Here is a 21,984-nt window from a genome sequence, read left to right on the forward strand (position 1 = left end):
AAAAAAATGAAATTTAATTTAAAAACTTAAAGGATAAGTGCTGGGGGAAGGGTGCTGAAAGTTTTCACTGTTAAAAAAAATGAAAAATGATCATGCAGGCTGGTATAATGAAATGAATGCTTGACATGAAGTTAGTAAACCTAGGTTCAGATTTCAGCTGTACCTTTAGCTATGACCCTATTGATAAATCATTTAACCTCTCTGAACCCCCCGGGTGTCCTCATTTGTAAAATGGGGATAATACTTAAAATTACAGGGTTTTGTCAAGAATTTCATATACCATAAAGCTTCTATTTAAATGTAAGGTGGATAAAGGTAATAATTGTTGTTATTATTACTCTTTTGTTTGTATATGTTATCTTCGTCTCCAATTAAATCATAAACTTCTTAAGAGCAAGGACTGCGTTGTCATGATATTTTTTTTATCTTTGTAACTACCCAGTGACTAACATAGGGCCTTTTGCATAGTAAATGCATATTAAATGTTTGAATTGAATTGATTCTCTAAGGCAACATAAATTTTGTTTCATTATGTTGTTTATTCATCATTTCTTAAATCCATATTCATCATATTGTATATACCTGTTAAAAATTTTTTCAGGATAAAGAATCTTTAGTGTTTTCTTACCATTCTTGCTAATGTTCTAATGTATGGGGTTTTATTTTATTTTAATTTCTAGAAGTTGCTGGGTATGTTTTGCTACTGATGAAGATGATCGAACAGCTGAATGGGTGAGACCATGCAGGTGCAGAGGATCTACGAAATGGGTTCACCAAGCTTGTCTACAACGCTGGGTAGATGAAAAACAAAGAGGAAATAGTACAGCACGAGTGGCATGTCCTCAGTGCAATGCAGAATACTTAATAGTATTTCCAAAGTTGGGTAAGAGAAACTCTATCAAATTTGAACATAGTATATTTAAATCTTTTCATATGCATGAATCCCAGGGAGCCATTTTAAATAGAGTCTATAACTTTGCTTAGATGTTTTCTTATAGCTACTTTGTACAGTGTTCTTACTTGAGAATCATAAACATTTTTTGTGCCTATGATTCATAGCATAATATGAACATATCCTCAAATACACATTTTAAGTCTTTGTACTAATTACTTGAGAAGGGGAAAAAGAATTTACCTGTTTGATCATGATTAAGTAAAAGAGCTAAAATACATTGACTTAAGTAATCCCTCTATCTCTAATGATATATGGTTGAGGGAAGAGAGCAATAATGTTCCCTTTTCTTTCCTCACCCTCATTTTAATATTCTACTGCTTATTTTTATGCTCTCTCTGTCTATTAATTGTTTCACATTTGAAGGATTGAGATTAGTAAGGCTAAAGTTGAATTTTTATAAAGTTTTTAGAAAAATTAATACTCAAACTCACCCACCAAATTCTTATCTTGCAGTTTTCTTTCTTAAAAACTATTTCTCTTTTGGGAATTAGAACTGCAAGATATGGCTGAAACAGCTTCAAGAAATAGGACTGGACATGCTGTCATGAGGTTATTGGAATTGAAAGGATTTGGAAAAATCTGGGCTCTGGGAAAGCCAGAACAAAAGAAGAAAAATTGAAATAATGATAAACCTTATGTGTATGCTAGATGTTACATGGAATTAAATCAAATGCATGCTTCTCCCTCTCTTTGAACTTATTCTAAAAATGGGACAATGCAAATGCAGACAGATGTAGTAAAAAATATTTTTCAGATGTAAAAATACGCCCCAAATTAGCCATATACATAATACTTCCGTATTTAGCTATTTTTATTTCTTTTTATCATAGAGTAAGGAGAAGTAGGAAAAAAATTATGCCTAGAAGAGGAATGAGAAAGGAAGTGAAGAAACCAAAGATAACCTGCCAGATACCAGGCAACAAGTGGAAAAAGAAGTATCTTACTCCATTCCACATGGTCCTGGCCTTAATCAGCTCTGCTGGCTACTCTGTCTCTTATTTATTCTTGGGGATTAGTGGGTGTTTTTAGCTATTGAGCACTTGTGGAGAGTTCAGGTTAAAAAAAACATAGAGGACATCTACACAGCCTTCATTCTTGCTACCTTGGGGATTGCCTTTCTTCATTCCAGTTCCAATGAGTTGTAAGTCTACATTTAGCCAATTTAAAGGTAAAGGTTTCAGGTAATCAGTAGCAAATATGGTAATTTCTTTATGGATCTTTTATAAGGCAAGTTCTATGTCTTGCTATGTAATTCCAGATCCTGTCATAACATTAATCAGCTGTGCCATAAGAATTTAGACAGTTTCTCAAACTGGAAGTTGTAATCCCTCAGGAATCATAAAGGCTGATTTATATACATTGCTCTTCCTTTATGCATAAACTGGACTTCAGTGTACCTTCTTTGGCCTGACTTTCCCACTTGGCAAGTTATATGCATCTTGCTTTCTGTTCCCTTCCACCTTTCTTTTTAAGTGGCCATTATATCTCTTGAGACTCTTCTAATTGCCTTTGCCTTTCCTTCTTTTTTCCTCCTCCTTACCTTCTCAACTATGTGTAATTTTTCTGGATTGACCCCTTCCTTCCAACATGTTGCTCCAGATAGCTAGCTGATCTTGACTACTTTGCTGGAAGAGGGTTACTCAGTGATTTAAAGTTTTGAGAACTGATATTTCAGGGTAAAATCATGTGAAATTTGGGCGGTGAGGAATTTAACTGCCCTCATAAGTTTGCATCTTGACTTTCTTAAACTATCTATGAGATGCAATGAAAATTTTTACTGGCCTCAGATCTAAGTATTTGAAATACTTATGAAGGCTAACAAGAAAACATATGTGCTCGTGAACTTTCAGATATTCACTTGTGCTTAATAAATTAATGGATTGTGCTTGTGTTGGTTGATATTAATGAAAAAGCTGTAATTGAGGACTTCTTTATTAAGGGGTAAGATTGTTAACATCCAAGTGGTCTTTGATGATGTGATAAATTATCCTTATCTTTTCAATTACCCTCTTGATACTTGTTCTGTTATCCTCTTGATACATCCAGAAGTACCCGAAGAAGACAACAAAATGAATAAGTCATTGTGCATTATTTATAATTAGCCTTTTGGCATTAACCATGACATAAACACTCAAAAGCATGCATAGTTGTATTTAGTGTAAATACATCTACATAGATTTACAGTTAATTTTCAGATTAAATTTTTTAAAAAGTTATTTTAACCACGTGTTGTTTCTCCCTTCCATACAGACACACTTTATTCTTTTTCGTATAACCAGGATCATTTATCTAAATTTCCTATATTTGAAGTACATAGCAAAGCAAGGCCTGATTCACAAAGCCAGGAAAAGAATAACTGGGTATAATAAGGGCTACTTAAAACTTTCTAAGTCAAGAACTGAGGAACAGTGGGCTGCCTGAGAAACTCTGATATATATTTGTTACCAACAGGAAGGTTATGTTTTTAAATGAGAAGTTTTAAATCAACCACAATATTTTCCTTTGCTTTAAATTTCTAAAGGGATTCTGCTTTTTTTTTGTTGAGTATGAGTTCAAAGTTGTTATTTGTATCCCATATACAATGATTAGCATACTTTATTAAAATGCATGAGAGAAATATCTTTTTTCAAAAACAAGCATACTATGTCAAAATGTATGCATTTTGCTTTGTTTGCATTAAACCTAAAAGTCTAATTAACCCCCACCTTAATTCCCCCTTAAGTCCCTTAGTGAGGGCTCTCCATTATAATGATGCTTTACCCCAGAACTGACCTTTCATTCTTGCAAAATACAAATATTTTACTAAATCTTATTAACAGTTAAATATTTTTAGCTATTCATAGAAAAGACAATACATATTTCTTCCAGTGTAATTGTTTGTTTGTTTGTTTTTTAAATTAAGGCAATTGGGGTTAAGTGACTTGCCCAGGGTCACACAGCTAGTGTTAAGTGTTTGGTCTGAGGACGGATTTGAACTGAGGGCCAGTGCTGTATCCACTGCACCACCTAGCTGCCCCCCTTCCAGTATTATTGTAAAGACACATTACCAGTGACTAACTGGGATTGGCCATTACATTTGTGATCTGCTGCATTGATAATCTATTACCTTGTTATCATAGGAGTTTTCCATGGATCTGAGCATACAGGCCAATGTAAATATACTCCCACTTCTCTCTTGATGCCTAGTCCGAATTGTTAGACTATCCCTGTGTAGTTGATACTGTTGTAAGTATCAAATAGTATAAGAACTAGTCACCTTATTTCCCTAGTTCAACTGTGAGTCTTTCTCATTGTCATTATATTTATTTTTGTGTTTTGATGAGAATTTACAAGGATAGTAATCAAAGCTATCGTAATGACCTAACCAAAAAATTCAATCCTGAGGCATTTACTAAGTATTTGTGTGTGTTCAGAGCTGGGATGAGGGAAGGGCAAATTTGAGGATTTCCATAAACTGATAAAGGATGAAATGAGCAGAACCAGGAAAATAGTTTATACAATAATGACAATACTGTAAAGACAATTTTGAAAGCTGTAAGTACTCTCATTGACATAATGACCATCTATAATTCCAGAAGATCACCGATAAAACATGTTACCCATTTCCTCACAGAGAAATGATGTTTTCAGGATATAGAATGAGACTTTATTTTTCTTGGCCATGCACATTTGTAACAAAGAATTTGGTGTTTTTTTTTAAATGGGTTGGGGAATTGGAGGAGAGAAAATAGATTTGTAATTTAAAAAAAATTTTTTTTAAAAGAAAATAGACAGTAGAGTAATTGCAGCAAAGTTCGGTGGAAAGGGTGCTAGATTGGAGTCAGAGGACATTGATTCAAATTCTGGCTTTGTCACTTATGTGTCCTTGGGCAAATTATTCAGCCTCCATGGGCCTCAGATTCCTTATCTGTGAAATGAGGAGGTTTTACTAGCTGACCTCCGAGGTCCTTTACCTGTCTGCTAAGTCTATGATCTTGTGATTCTCCACATGAATGTAGAAGGCAGAAACCAAGTGGTAGGACTAAAAGTAGTAGACCACATGATAGTAAAGAAACAAAATGGCATCTGGACACCAGCTACATTATATGGATATTTAGGAGACATTGCCTCGATAACTACTTAAAACTAACAACAGGAAGAGCATACCTCATGGGAGAAATAAATACCTGTTTTGTAAACTATAAGCCTTATATAAATGAATAGTTATTACCATCGACATCCTAAGTATTGTTAATTTTTATGCACTAGTCACAGGTCCTTGATATATTGATGTAATGACACAAGCTTTAAGAAATTGGCTAGTAAGAGTGATAACATAGAACAATTAGAACAGATTAACTGGGATAAATTAGGGAGAGTTGTAGGACCTGTGTTTGAACCAGGAACAAAAATGGTAATGGAGGGAATAAAATTTCTGAGTCTGAGAGCCAAGAAGAGGAAGCATCTACAAGGTCAGTTTTGGAGATGTGGAATAACCTTTTGTGGCCTAGATAAGAAATTTCATTTCTACACTAGGACCCTGCTTAGACCCCAGGAGAACATAGAGGTGGTTGCAGAGCAGATGCAGGATGATCTGAAACCAAAGCGGGGAAACCCATTGTTCATAGAGAATAGGAATTGATTAATTAACATGAGGAGGAACTTCCCAAACCTTGAAAGTTGTGTCTATCTTGAACAGTAGGAATCCACTACTACAATGGTCAGATTCAGACATAGCCACAATTTTGTTTTGTTGTAATTAAAATTGTGATGCTTTAAAAAAAAATTGAGTTTTTTCTAAGTCTGTTTTTCCTTTAACACCTTATAAGAAAGGCCTGTAAGGTCCCTGTTGATTTCATATGTATTGTTAGGGGAAAAAGTGGAACATAGGAGAGTCACCACAGTCAGGCCAGAAAGTAGAAATCTGGAAAAAAAATCTGTGTCTGTAGTTAAAAGAAGAGGGGTTTGCATTTCTTCTACTTTCCAGTCCTAGGGTGTCCAGAGTTAACAAAAAGAGGGAGCCAAATAGTTGTTGGCTGGGAGCCCAAACCAAATGGTAAGAACTAGAAAAGGGAGCAAATAGGAGGAGTATATAGTGAATCATGTTTACCCCTTCCCTTGCCCAGGGCTTTATCATGTGTTAGTCATGGAGAACATTGAAAACATTGAAATGAGAACTGTGGATATTTGTCTAGTTTCTCAGACATGAATATGGCTGAGCTGTGTCCTCACCTAAACAAATAAATTCAAACAGTAAACATTTTTTAAGTGCCTGCTGTGTGTCAGACACTGGGGATACAAAAAGAGACAAAAGGAAGTCCCTGCCTTCAAGGAGCTCACATCTAGTAAGGGAGAGACAATAAGCAAACAGATATATACAAACACGATAAATAGGAAACAATTAAAAGAGGGAAGGCTCTAGAATTAAGAAAAGTTAGAAAAGGCTTCCTTTAGAGGATGGGATTTTAGCTGGCGCTTGAAGGTAGATAGGAGGAGGAGTTGAGGAGGGAGAGCATTCCAGGCATGGAGGCAGCCAGAGAAAATGCCGAGAGCTGAGAGATGGAGTGTCTTGTTCAAGGAATAGCCAGGAGGTGTAGATAACAAGCTGCATTTGGATAAAGAGTAGTTAAGGATAATATGATAGTTATTGAGATAAGATAATATTTATGTAGTCCTTTGAAATCCCAGCCAGAAAGTAGAGATGTCCTTGGGTGTGGTTCAAGGTTTAGGATGAAAAGGTACTTAGATGAACCTCCTTCTAGAAGCAGTTATATAACTGATTAAATGGAATACCTTGGTTGACTCATTTCACCATTATCCCCTTTTGTAGCAGGGAAGGCAGCAGTTGTTGGAAATGGGAACTGGACCTAACAATAAAATGGAGCTACCTTGTGACCACCTTGTTTGTTCATAGGAGCACAGTCTCTGATAAGGCTATTATAGAGTCTATCCCATCTCTGCTTTTCCTCTTCCAGAGTTTGAGTCCCTTTATTGATGGTTTGGGGTAATATTAATTTTTAAAAGGAAGAGAATTAAAGTAATACCTTAATTGAACAAGGCCAAATTTGTTAACAGAGTCCCTCAGGTTTTATTTTTTTATGACATACTGAAATCATTCTAGCACAGATGTTAAAAAAAAAAATGCCAACTGCAAATATATTCACTTTTTTAAACCAGTCTCACCACACTTACTAATGTCATACGAATTGTGCTTCTTTGCAGATCCAGAGTGATCCATGGAAGCACATTTATAGAGCTGCTGAGTGAAGGTTAGGTGTTCTGTAAACCAGCAAATAGAATATCTATTACTTGTAACCATCTACAACAACTAGCAAAAAATCTGTGTATTAGCCCTTACATACTCCTTGGTACAAATACCAGTATCTCTACCCCGAACCAAGCTACACCAGAGAATCATTGCTTTGCATTGGTTGTGAATGTAAGGAATTTCATATCTTGAATGTGAAAGGAGGAAAAAGCAAAAGTAGGCATACTTGTGCCAAATTCCAATAAGGATTGGTCTGCCTATGTGGTGGTTCTCTCATCCAAAAAAATATAATCTCTCATATTGCCTACGTTTTTCACATTACTTTATTGCTTAACCTAAAGTTTTCATGATTAGAGATTCATTTGGGCTTCTCTTTAATGTCGATTCAGATTCAGTCAGTTTGCTTTCCTCTTAATATCTAACTGAGATCAGCTTTCCTAAGGAAATGAGAGTTTCAGTTATGAGGTAAGAATAACAAGTAGTCTTAGAGCATGAAGGGTGAAGGAAAAGATGGCCTGAGTTGAGGTGCTGTAGCAGGAGCTTCATGTGGCATGAAGAGCTTAGGATTTAGGAGAGAACAGTACTAGGTGAGAGAATGTAAAAAAATGAGCTTTACTGATTTCAGAATTTTTTCTAGGCCTTGTCTCTAGGAAATTAGGAAAACATTCTTTTCTTCCTCCTCCCTCCTCTATCAAATGAACCCTGGTCTTCAGGATCCAAATCTGGCTAGTACATTCTTGATTAAATAGGTTTCTATGGGCTCACCTGGGGCCCTGACCACCATTTGTGCAGTCAGTTTTAGGGGAAATAATTGAGTTCTGACTTCCAGATATCCATCTGCAAAATAGTATTAGAATAGACTGCTGTTTTTTCTCCTTGTGTTGCTAGTGATTTTAGTTATGCTTCTTGTTGCCTTCTTGTGACCTCTTTTCTGCAGTATCATGTTTTTGATCTTTAAATTCTAGGTTTATAAAGATTGCTATTAATGTTCAATTTTTACCCTCTTTTACCTTTATGAAAAATGCTTGACAAAGAGAAGGGCATAATACAATTTGTCGTGGGTATAGTGTCTTAAGGAGTAACCTTGGTGCTTCTTGAACCCAGTTAAACATCATCAGTGCATTAATAGACAATTATTAAAACTTCATACATTAGTATCCTCAGTATAATGTATTTTACCTTGCTAATATACCTTAACTTCTCATTGTTTCTTAATATATTTTAATGCTTTTAGTAGTGTGGATGTTTTATCAGCGTGGCCCACTGTGTTTAGTTACTTCTGAACTCATTTCGCCAACATCAACCTTTCTAAATGTTATTAGTGAAGTTTGAGTTCATTAGTAGTCTAATGACATTATCTTACTTCTTAACCTTAATGACTTCAATGTTATTACTTCTCAGTGTACAGGCATAATAGTCAACAGACCTAAGGGTTTTTGCTTAGGATTCCAGTGCCCATCATCGCCCTCACTTAAAATTAACAACTTCATGTCACATTTCATTGAGAAAATCAAGACATCAGCCTATCTCTATCTTGGCATCTCTCCTTTCATCCTTTCCTGAAATCTCAGAGGAAGAAATGTCTTGTCTTATCTCTGAATCTAATAGGTTTGTCCCATGACTCCCCATCTTCTTCATCACCACTATCATCATATCATCATCATGTCTTACATAGATAGGACTTGTGTAGTGCATATCTTGTATAAGCTTTACTACTTTGAGAGTATTTCTCTATGTATTATCTTCACAATACCCCTGAGCTGAGCAGGAATTATCTCCATTTTTATAATGAAGCTGGCTCAGGTTAGAGAACATGTCCAGGATTACATGAATCAATACTAGAATCTATGTCTTCTGACTTATGGCCTTCTAAGGAATTTCTCACATGTCCAACATCTCCTTGTTTAGTGACTAGTTTTTTATTCATTCCCCATTAGCTTCATCCTGTCACCTTAAACATATACTGGTTTCCCTTGTATTTAAAAAATAAAGATAAAATTTAAACTTTTTGAAACGATTAACACTTTTCAAACATAACTCAATTTTCTTCTTTCCTTTACAGTAAAATACCTTAAGCAGGTGTTTTTATACTATAATTAACCTTCTACAGTCCGGTTTCTACTCTTAGTCTCACTAGACAAGGTTGTGATAATCTGTGAATTGCCAAAATTAGGAACCTTTTCTCAGACTACTTCTCTGTCTTCTGCTATAGTAGACACTATTGATTGTTCTTTGCTCTTGAAACATTCTTTCCTGTAGCTACTTTTACACTATGCTATCATAATATTTCAGTTTTTTACTGTTCCATCCCTGTCTCCCTGATTCTTCTTTTTCTTCTTTCTGCTTAATTGTGAATGCCCATAATTTCTCTCAAAGTTCACTCCTTTAGTACTCCCTTCATCTCATAGTTTCAGTGAAGGCAAACAAATTTAGACCTCCATCTCGTACGTTATCTTGGCATTTCCGTTCCATTTCTCTAGCTTCCCGTAGGACATTTCTGCATGTATGCTCAAAATCTTTATGTATCCTTAAACTCAACATATCTAAAATTTCCCAAACTGACTCCATTTCTATTTCTCTCTTTCTGTACGGAATCACCATTCTCACCTGGAAGTAACCCTTTCTCTTCATCTACTCTTAATAGGCACTGTCATAGTCTTGCCAGTTATTTTTCTCCTGTGTGTCACATCCCATTATTTTTTCATTTCTGTAGCCACCAGCTTGTTCCAAGCCTTCGTTACCTCCGCACGATTCCTACATTAGCCTGCTGAGAGAACATGAGAGTTGCTACAATAGGCCAGATCTGCCATCCATGCTTTGAGTATTCTGGTGGCTTGAGGGCCATTTTGTTCATTTAAAGATAAAAGACACTCCCAGTCTCACTTGAAAACAACAACTGATTTGCCTTTATAACCCATTATGCATGTCATCCATAATTTTATCTAAGCATTTTTCAAAGCTGTTTGTCTTCAGCAAGTGTCATCTCCTAGGAAAGAATAAGTAAAGCTTATTTTTGGCATTCTCTAGCCCCCTAGAACTGTTCTTTCCTTATAGAATATAATTTTAACACTTGTTCTTTTCTTCTTAATTCCTCTTGCTTAACTCCTGGAGAAGCCTCTTAATGGTTTTCACTCCCTTTTCTCTCAGACCTGCCTCCTACCTTTTAGGAGATCAAAAGGTACTTTTAGCTATTCTTCAAGACTAATCCCTGGGTTTGTAAAGCATCTCTCCAAAGTCCCTTGATATACCTCAAACTATTCTTTTATCTGTTGGTTTCTTGCTCCCAGAATATCTTGTACTAACCTCTCCTAATTCCTTGTGATATAATGAAAGGCACACTAGACTGGGAATCAGAAGAATTGATTTTTCATTTGAGAGCTGGAAAGAACTTAGAGATCATCTAGTCCTGGGGTCAGCTGCCTACTTTTGTATGGCTGCAAGCTCTAAGATTGGTTTTTACTTTTTAAAATACAGTTATATATATATATATACTTTAACTGTAAAAAAAAAACAAAACACATTCTTGGCTCCTTGGAAGACCTTTTGTCCAAAACCCCATTTTATACCTACTTTTCTACTCCAGACTTAGCTACTGATTTGCTGTTTGACCTTGAACCAATGATTTAACTTCTGTGGGTCTAGCACCTTTGGTAAAAGGAGGAGGTTAGACTGGATGATCTCTAACGTTCTGTAGTTCTGAGGTCATGAAACCAGCAAGATGGCAAATTAGTCACTTTCTCTAAACCATTTCAACTTTCCTCCAAAATAAGCAGTTATATACCAGATGAAGTGAAATTAAAGCTAGATCTACAGGAGAAAAAAGACAGAACCCTCATCACTCATCACTGTTCTTCCACCAGCTTCTGTGATTGGTAGCATCACAAGCTAACAAAGACAAGTTTTTACAGGGCCCATCTTAGTACCTGTTGAAGAAACTCTACTGGCAACATTTCATTCTACACCCTCTCCCCACCCTAAGAAAAACAGTAGATGCTGATTCAGCCTAACCAAGTATGAAAAGGAAGCAGAGAGAAGATTGAGGCAGGGTGCCAAGAATGGCAGCTAAGCATCAGGCCTAAAGAAAAGGGGACAGAAACCCAGCAGGGGGCCAGTCCTGTTCCCACAGAGGATAGGGAGGGACTCAGGCTGACAAACTCTTTATACTCAATGAAAGAAAGTGAGGTAGCCTGGCAGCTTAATTTTCCAGCATATTTCCACCAGTAAAGGGCAAAGGACTAAAAGGGAGTGATGGGAATATAAAAAAGTTTTAAAAGCTTAAACACCAAATATTTCAAGAGGAAAAAAAATTTCAATAAAAGCCCAGTGGAAAACAGATAAATCAATAGAAGATCTCCAGAAAGAAGCATGAACAAATAAGCATGAATATAAAGTTCTCTTAACATTATAATATAAAGGAAAAGGAATTAATGTTTGAACTCTAAAAGACCATAGAATAATAACAAAATATGAGAATGGTTCACAAGAGATATGACATCTATAAATGAAATAATAAGCAATGAATTAATGTAGGCCAAAACTTGGAGCTCTTAATGCAAAATTAAACTCGGATGTAGAAAAAAATGAATCCACAATTAAGAAGCTTTCTAAAGAAGTGAAGGAGAGATTAACTGATTTGGAACACATTAATATTCACATGAAGGAAAATCTGGCAAAAGTTAAAAGACAACAATATTTAAAAAAAACACATGAATTCTATATAAGTCAAAGCAACTAAAGTTGAAGAAGGAATGTACAGAGATAATCTAAGGATCATGTCTTCCAAAATAACAGCAACAATAATAATAGCAGCTAGCATTTATATAGCATTTTAAGATTTGCAAAGCACTTTACATATTACCACATTTGATCCTCACAACAACCTTCTTATGTTTGTCTTTGTTTTTATCATCCCCATTTTACAGATGAGGAAACAGGACTTGTTAAGTGACTTGCCCCAGGATTACATGGTTATTAAGTGTTTAAAGCAGGATTTGAACTCAGATCTTTCTCACTCCAAGTCCAGCACTTTGTTCACTATGCTCGCTAGATGCTCAGACAAAAGAATATCATCGTCAAAAAACAAAACAAAATCTGAATGCTACAATGCAGTCAGGCAAGAATATAAGAAAATTGCCAAGAACTGCTGAATACAGACAACAAAATATAAATCAGGGAATCTAGAAATTGCCTAGGAAAGGGGGTAGAGGGGGACTCTATACTTCAGTCTCCAAGATAAATAGTTAAATTTAACAGTTCCAGAAGCAGAAGATTTTGTAAGTGATCAAAAGACCTTCAAATATAATTAGGAAAGGAAATTTGAATATCACAAAACTATCCTATAGTCACAAGATATCCTAGAAGGGAATGGAATAGTATATTACAAAAAAATCAAAGAAGAACCCCAAATGACATATCCTACAAACCTGAGCCTGATCAATGGAAAAACAGGAATGCTCAACAACAATAAAAAAAAATCCTGCCTTATCCAAAAATAGACCTAAGCAGATTATTTGATTAATAAGCATACAAAACAATAGAAACAGAAGATAGGTGAATAAATGCAACTAGCAAGAAAAAATGAGTAATGAAATCAATTAACTCATGTTTAAAGGTTTGGTTTTGGGTTGTGTTTTTCAGTTAGTCTAGAAGCATTTATTAAGTGCTTGTTGTGTACCAGGCATTGTGTGAAGCATTGGGAATGCAAATACAAGCAAAAAGAAAGATAGTCCCTGCCCTCAAGTAGTTTACATTCTAACAAGGAAAAGAACACATTAAAGGAAGATAAAGGGATGGGAGGGGCATGATAGAGAGGCCCAGAGGGATGGATGCAGCCTGGTGGGGAATGGCAGGCTAGGTGCCCTCCTTAAATGGAACTTCTGGCTGGAGCCCCTGCCCTCCAAAGAAAGAACAAAAAAAGGATTTAAGTGATTTTAAAAGGACACAAAGGGTTAAAGATATAAGCAGAACTTAAAGTTCTTAAAGAGAAGTGAAGGTAGTGGAGCAGAACTGAAGTACAATTACCCTACAGTACAATTATTCCTCCTTAGGTAAATTGTTATGTTCTGTGGGAATGAATTGCAGGGAGGTACGTGGAGAGGAGGTAAATGAGATAATGCACTTCTGCCAAATATATGGGTGAAGAGTGGAAGAAAGGGATTTCTCTTACCCTTCTGCAAGAGGAGAATGGAAGAGGTAGAAGTAAAGATTAAGTCTGGGAGACTGGGAGACATGGGGGAGGGGCAACAGGGCTTATTGAATACTCCCTTGGAAGTGTGTATCTTTGAGAATGGGATCTCTTGGTGAGCTTATTCTGGAAAGTTGATGCTTTGGGAAACGACCTACAGAGAGTCTTGTGCCCCATAGGCAGCATCTTGGCTCAGGAGAAGGGATATGTGAGGCAACTACGGCAGCTGGTAAGAGGAATGTCTGGGATTGGGATGTCGCATAGACCCAGAAGTGAGATGGCATGGCCTTTGGAAAGAAGATTAATTATGTTGAGAGCAGAGGGATAGGACTGGGACACATTTCTATCATGCAGCATTGCATCCGTCCATTGTTTACAGCATGAATGGATATTTCTAAGAGTGATACACAGAAAAAAAAGATTTGAACATAGGCCTTCAGGACTCAAAATCCAGTATTCTATCCACTGTACCACTTTGCTACATCTCAGTGGTCGTCTACCCCTTGGTTGAAGATCCACGGAGACCTTTAAGGAATTTTATTAATTATAGATTTCTAGATGGTTTCTTCGATGTTAAATTCCTCAAGGACAGGGAATGTCATCATTTTTTGTCCCTTTGTGTTTTGTATACTACTAGATACAAAAGTTAAAAAAAAAAAACCAATATAATAGCTAGCATTTATATAGCACTTTAAGATTTGCAAAGCCCTTTACAAATGTCATCTCATTTTATCCTTACAACAACCCTGGGAGGTAGTTGCTGTTATTATCCCCATTTTATAGTTGAGAAAACTGAGGCAGACAGTGTGACCAGCCTCAAGTACTAAATGTTTATTGTTTAATTAATGCTAGTTTCTTTTACCTCATCTCATCTTGTACACAAAACAGACTTACTTGCTTAAAATACTATTTTTATTCGTGTATTAATCAGATATATAAGGCATTATACACAAACATACATTAGCATGATGTATGCAATTATGTGATAAATATATTAAAGAATTGCAAAAGTACTGTGTGAGGTCTAAGAGAAAAAGTCTTTATTGGCCCAGGAGAGATTCAGAGGAAGTTTCATAGAGGTGGTGACATTTGTTCAGGATTTCCAAGGATGGGATTTTCAAGCATTAAGTCACCGAAAAGCATCCCCGACAAAAATAGAGAAAATCCTCACAAGCAGTTGCATGCAGGCATGAGGGTCCATGGTGTATTGGAAGGAAAAAAGAAGAGATCACTTTGGTCTCTTGTAAGTATTCCATACTTAAAGGAGAATAATAGGAAATGAAGCCCTAAAAGCAGGTTGGTGTCAGTTGTATAGGGCCTGGAATGCCAGAAGTTGGACTTTAAACTCAATCAGAAATTGAGAAATACTAAAGATTTTTTAGCTGTGGAGTCATATGATCAGATCTTTGTATGAGAAAGATTATTCTGGCAGTAGTAATAAAGGATTAATCAGATGAAAGAGAGGGTGTGGATGAATCTATTAGGTAGGACATCATTGAAGTAGTTCAGGTACATAGTAATGGGGATGGATGTGGAAAATGCATGAAAATCCACAGTAGGACTTGATTATCTATTGGATATGAGAGCTGAAGGGGGAGGGGAAGACTGAAAGATACCGTCCCATTTCCTTAATAACTTACACACTAGCTGTCTAATGCTTATAATGTTGCTAAATTCATTTAAAAGGCTGACATCTGTCCTCTGCCTCTCCTTTACCTACCCAACCTAATTACTTAAATTTTTCACTGTATTCCTAAATACCCTTCCTCTAACACACATAAACTTTTTAGCTTTGCTTTGCCAGTATCTTATCTGTGCCATCTGGAATTCTTTCTGCTGGTATCAGCACATTCCAAAGTTCAAGTTAAGACTTCTTCCAAGATGCCTTCCTTGCTTATGGATTGTACTATGCTGTCATTGTACTTTGCTTAATTATTGCCTTAGAACTGTGCCCTAGTTTTGTTTATATTTGTCTTTTCTCTCCAACTTAGATTGTAGGCTCCTCAAGGGCAGAGACCAGTGTCTTCTACTTCATTTGTATTTCTCATCTGTTAAACCTTGTATAATGCCATGCAAACAATAGGCGCTTAGTAAGTGCTTGAGTTGAGTTGGTATAGCATATGTATTTTGGGAATTTTGATTGGACACAGTTTTTCCCTCCTCAATTTTTAAAGGGATATTATGACCTACACTGTAGTCACTGAGGATGTAGCTGCTTGGACAAGTGGAGTTGGTGACATTGTGCTTTGTCCTGGAGCCTTTATTATTGTTTATTACCTTAGTTGTTAATCACCTTTAGCTTTGCTGTCTCAACAAACAGCAGATTTTCATTCCTTTTAAGGATAATAGGTCTCCTTTACAACATTATTGTTAACCATGAAACAGTTTTCTGTACTCTGGTTAGGAACTTAGCCCTTCTTGCCATGTTTATAATCTGATGACTTAGTTCCCAGTTGATAAGAAAAATATCTTATAGTTTGACCATGAATACAGAGGGGGAAATATGTCCATGTCCTTGTAGAAAGATGGAGGAATCATTGATGCAAGCATTATGTTTATAGTTGAAACTGATAATAATTACTGTACCTCAGTTTCAAAAAGTCTAGTGCTTGCTACAGTGAAGACTACAGGAGAAAGAGGTGGAACTATTCATGTACCTGGGAATAAATCTCATGATGAGGTTCTCCCATAATATTAGCTGTTAACCTAATTGGTTTTGGAGATACTTTATTTTTTAAGCAAAACCCAAATTTATTGACTTAGGACTTTATTGCTGTTGCCTATTATAAAATTCGTTTTAATAGTCAAATTCCTACCACAGAGCACTATTGCATTTTGGCATTGAGTTAACATATTCCATTGTCCCAATAAAATGCCAAGTGCTGAAGCAGCTGTGTCCTAGAGGGGGCCCCCAACTAGTCATGCCAAATTATAATCATCAGAAAGCATTTATTAAGCACCTATCTGTACATGGTTCTGTCCTAGGCACTGTACAAAGCAAGTTAAACAGACATGACCCTTGCCCTCTGGGAGCTTACAATCTAAGATGATGCTGACATGGACAGCCATAAAGGATATTCAGACAACTGAGCAAACATTGAACAAGAACATAAAGTACTAACATTATGTACAAGCCAAGGGGTAAGTGCATTATGGTGGGGGTAGTGTATAAAGGGACAGTCGTGGTATTTGTTTGTTCAGACAGGGTAGGGCTAGAGCCCACCTCGTTAAGTTAGAGCTTCATAAAAAAATTAGAATTTCAGAATGGACTTGATGGTGAAAGAGCTCAGCAGGCTGAAGGGAGAATATTCCCATCTGAGATGGCAAACTAAAAAGAAGGAAATCAAGGAGAAAAACTTTAACTCTTGGGAAGTTCTGAAGTCATTAAAAGACTAGGAATGTGAGCTCACCTGTAGACTTTGGAACTGGACTATAGGTCATGACCCACTCCTTTTAGGTTGATATTCAGAGAAAAACTAGGGATTGTGATAGTGTCTGCTGGAGGACTTTGACATATATCTAGTTAGTCATTGGTCTCCTAGCAGGAACTTGGAATGTTCAAAAGAACTACTCACCACATTGGGGAACCAGAATAATTTTGTTGTGCATTATTATTCTATGAGGCACTTAATTGAATTAAGTTTTACTCTAGAATTTTCATTTCCCTACAAATCTAGGAAGTTATGCTTCTTGTAAACAGATAGCTAAACCATAGACTATTACTATTATTTTAAGGGGGGGGGGGGATCCTGAGAGATGACATAGTGCATTCCACTTATTTTTACAGCCAAGGAAACTAAAACCCCGAGAGGTGCCCTGCTCAGGGTTATATACATCTAGTTAATGCAGAGCCAGGAGTACAATCAAAACCTCCTACCATCCAGTCCAGCATTCTTTCCACTCTACCATTTTGCTGTTCTTATGATACATCCTCACCTAAAAGAAGGATGTTAAGTATTGTAGGCAGTGCAAAAGGATGTAAGTATTATAGGTAACACAGAGGGAAGGACATTCCAGCAGATGAGATTCCATAAGTTTGAAACAGTCCTTCATTATTATACTTCGGAACTCCACTGTGTGATGCTATAGACAACTGTGAATGGACCTCATTTGGAATTATGTTGGCAATAAATTAAAAACTGCCACTACACATATTGCAGTCCCTACCAGGCAAAACTGCTAATCAAATAGATTATGTCAAATGGTTTCTTTCTCTAAGCAAATCTGATAAATGAAAATAGAGATTTAGACAAAATATAAATTGAGGAATTGTGGTTAATTTACTTTGTAAAAAGATGGCTTCCTTAGTTAATTTTCAATTGTTAAATTTATAAATGTTCTATTTTTATATAAATTCTTCATAAATACTATATATGGGTGCTAAAGCAAGGTGTTCCTCTAAAAGTAAGTGGAAAAACTACTAAAGTATTAAATGATTCAGTAATAAAATTCAAAAACACTGAAAGCTTTGTATGTGTTTATATTTTTGGACTGAACCTGACTTGATTTCATTGGTTTAGGGAACTCCTAGTGAGGAATTTCCTATATAATTGAAGGCAGCACCCTCTTTGCAGTTTATATTTTTGAAAAGTTGTTTGTGTCACTGAGAGGCTAAGTGACTTGTTCACAGTGACCCAGCCACTGTCAGCAGAACTTGAACCCATCTCTTCCTCACCCCAGTGCTATCTCTCTATCCACTATGCCATATTGTCTGTATGTATTTATATATCTCTCTAAGTTGTAGGTGAACTTATTTGTGCTTCTTACCCATTAGATTGTAACTTTTGGGAGGATAAGTACTTTTCCTTCATAAATTCCCACAATGCCCACTGCAGTGTTCTAAGCACAAAAAAATACCAGTAGAATACTGCTGATTGACTCAGTAGGCAGCAAGATTAGAGGGCTGGAACAGGAGTGTTGGAATAAACAATCCACACCATTTTATGAATGTATTACTGAGCATTCAACCTTCCTTTAATTTAATTTTATTTTTTTGGAGGCAATGAGGGTTAAGTGACTTGCCTAGGGTCACATAGCTAATAAGTGTTTGAGGCTGCATTTGAACTCAGGTCCTACTGACTACAGAGTTACTGTACCTAACTGCCTCCTTCCTTTTAAATATTAAGGTAGTCTTACATTAATTAGTTTAGCTAGGGACAAAAGTGTCACTGGGGGGTGGGGGTTCATGTGGGGTGCATAGAATAAATTTAGACACTTAGCCTGAAAAGAAGAGTTGACCTAAGTACATAGCAACACTCATTCTGTCCTGATCTAACATATTTCTTTTACCTTGTCTATGACATGAGAAGAATAAATAATGAAAATGACAGAGCGCTTTAAGGTTACAGAGTACTTTATATGTTATCTCATTTCATTTTCATAGCCCTATGAAGTAGGCACTATAGATCATTATCTGCATTTTATAGATGAGGAACCTGAGACTTGAAGTGTTTTTGTTTAAGGTACTCTACCTAGTCAAAGGCAGGATTTGAACCCAGGCCTTCCCTGACCAAATACATTGCCCTTTCCATTGTACCCTTGCCTCTGGTGAGGTTTTTTGGTTTTGTTTTTTAAAGAAGACATTCATTCTAAGTGAATAGAAAATACCTGAGGCAAGGAATTGGCATGTTTTTCTCTTTTTTTTTTCTGATGGTTCTCTTGCTTGTGCCAACAGCTATTTGAGTTCGTTTTGTTAGAGCCTTCTGAATTCTTCTGAAGAAAAAGTACTTTGGTCATCTCTTGATTATCTATGCTACAGGAAGAAATAGTTATATGGATAATCCAAAAGAGTGGATTACAATCAGAATTAGCTACCTAGACCCTTGCTTAGCAATGGTGAATTTAGGGGCTCAGAGATTACTCCTGAACGGATAATTAACTTTACATAAATCTAAGGTAGTTACACAATAAGATCTTTATTTGGATTGAAAGAAAAACATTAGAACAATTTGATAAATATTTACAACTTTTATAATTATTTAAGATTCAGGTTTATTTTTCTTATTAATTCATCTCTCTAAATTGTGCAAATTATTAGTCATTGTCATTAATTCTGTAAATGTGGTGGTGGCCACAAGTGACTATGAGACTGTTAAGCACATTTATCCATATTCTAGGCTTGAAACCATCAACTGATTTGACAGAATTATTCAAATATTTGAGGGATAATTAACATCCTGTGGGGAAGCTGTACTGTTGTCTTTGATTGAAAACATATGATATGGAAAAATTTAAGTTTTAAATTGTCCAGAAGAAGTTGTGCTTCTTAAAAGCAATGAATAGGCTTTCAATAAGGGGACTCTGGCTGGGATTAGCTTAAAAACTATTCTGTTAAGCATGCAAATTAAGGGAGTCGGGGACAATGCTGTTAAGAGTCCAGTAGTCATCTAAAGAATCAGACAAACATGTAGCAAAGACCAAGAGGTTTTCTTTCTAATTGTTATTAAGTAGGCCTTAAATTACTTACTTTAGAAAATTCGAGATTTCATCAGTATGGGTACTCCCTCCACCAATCCAGCTCTCACAGCCTTAGTAGATGATCTTCATGAGTTGCTCTGGTGAAAAGAATTCATGAGCCTGGTGGCCAGATTTTTCCTGGTCAACCAATCTCAATTAAATTAGTTAGTGCTCTGATGACAGAGTCTCATTAGGCTATACTCAAAGCTTTTCCAAATGGATGGACTCTGCAAAAGCTTGAGTTCTGCTGGTGGTAGCCTTTGAGAACCCAAATCTACCTCCACACCTAGCTGAATCATTGGAATAAGATTCTATTAGAAGAAATAGAAGAAATAATGATAGGGAAAAATCAAGATGACTGAGGACTGGTAGCAACGCAGCTGAACTCTCCCAACATTCCCATCCAAATAACTTTAAAATAATGCCTCAAATCAAATTTTTGAGCAGCAGAACCAACAAAAGGTCTGGGCAAGACATTCTTCCAGCTTAAGAAAACTAAAGCGGTCAGCAGGAGAGGTCTGTGACACCAGGGTAGAGGCCTGTCTAGTGTAGTGCCAGCACCAGTGGCAGACCTTGGAGGTGGCAGCAGCAGTAGATTAGGAACTCTCAGCCCAGACACTCTAAGGGGGTGACACAACTGATCAGAAAGAGATTATAAGTATCCCTTTGCTGGTACTGGGTACAGCTGGCACTTATTGGCAACTCTTGTCCATAAGAAGTTCTGGGTCACAGTTCCAGGGTGGAATGCTTGTGATTGTTCACAAGGGAACAGGGACCCTTGTCCTAGTTCAGAGGTGGAGAGGAGTACTAGTGCTTGTGGCTGCAGGAGAGCAGGGAACCTGATCACGGTTCCAGGGCCAGGAGGAGCTCTAGTAATTGCAGCTTCGGGAGAATAAGGGCCCTTCCTGGGTAAAGAACAGAATTTGGACCACAAGAGCAATGAGCACCATTGTCCCCACGTCACATCACTTTGGAAGCACTGAAAACTTTTAGATCACCAGAACTAGCTCTGAAAAGAGAAGCACCAAAAACCCTGAAGCTTGGGACAGTGCCTTCCCATCCCAGGTAAGCAGAGCCCATCTTTTAACATAAAGTTCAAGGTCAAGAAAGAAGCTGGAAAAATGAGCAAATGGGGGAAAAAAACCCAAACTTGACTATACAAAACTACTGCAGTGGTTGGGAAGACCAAAACACAAACTCAGAAGAAGATAACAATGTAAAAAGCCTCCAAGAAAAATGTCAATTGGAACCAAGGCCAACAAGAATTTCTGGGAAAGTTAGAGATCAGTTTTAGAGGGAAAATTGGGAAAAGAAATGAGTGAAGCAAGAAAATTATGAAAAGAGAATTCACAGCTTGGTAAAAAAAAAAAAAGACATGGAAAAAATATAGAAGAAAATAACACCTAAAAAATAGAATTGACCTAATGGTAAAAGAGGCACAAAAATTAACTGAAGAAAAGAATTCCTTAAAAGACAGAATAGGCCAAATGGAAAAGGAGGCACAAAAATTCACTGAAGAAAGAACTACTTAAAAAGCAGAATTGGCCAAATGCGAAAAGAAGTACAAAAGCTCATTGAAGAAAACAATTCCTTAAAAATTAGAATTAGGCAACTGGAAGATAGCTCCATGAGACATCAAGAAACAATAAAACAAATTCAAAAGAATGAAAAAATAAAAGAAAATGTGAACTGTGTTATCAGAAAAACAATTGACCTGGAAAATAGATCAAGGAGAAATAATTTAAGAATTACTGAAACACCTGGAAGCCATGATTTAAACAAACAAAAAAAAGAGCCTACACATCATATTTTGAGAAACTATCAAGGAATACTGCCCTGCCATTTTAGAACCATAGGGCAAAATGGAATGGAAGGAATCTATCAATCACCTCCTGAAAGAGATCCCAAAGTGAAAACTCCCAGGAATATTATAGCCAAATTCCAGAGCTCTCAGGTCAAGGAGAAAAAAATGCAAGCAGCCAGAAAGAATTCAAATATTGTGGAACCACCATCAGTATCACACAAGATTTAGCAGCTTCTACATTAGATGATTGGAGGACTTCAAATATGATTTTCAGAAGGCAAAGGAGATAGTATTAAAACCAAGAATCACCTATCTAGCAAGATTGAGTATGATCCTTT

At 36.5% G+C, this 21,984-nt stretch overlaps 1 protein-coding gene across 1 annotated transcript in view; it reads left to right on the forward strand.

Moving 5' to 3' along the window:
• MARCH5 (membrane associated ring-CH-type finger 5) overlaps nt 1-21,984 on the forward strand; it is a 54,613-nt gene that overhangs the window by 18,053 nt on the left and 14,576 nt on the right. Inside the window, exon 2 of the mRNA XM_027839853.1 lies at nt 681-883. Within this exon, the coding sequence (XP_027695654.1) occupies nt 681-883 (203 nt within the window). The remainder of the gene's footprint in view (nt 1-680; nt 884-21,984) is intronic.

This window comes from Vombatus ursinus, unplaced genomic scaffold (genome assembly GCF_900497805.2).
Source record: "Vombatus ursinus unplaced genomic scaffold, bare-nosed wombat genome assembly UNPS02014833.1, whole genome shotgun sequence".
NCBI lineage: Eukaryota > Metazoa > Chordata > Mammalia > Diprotodontia > Vombatidae > Vombatus > Vombatus ursinus.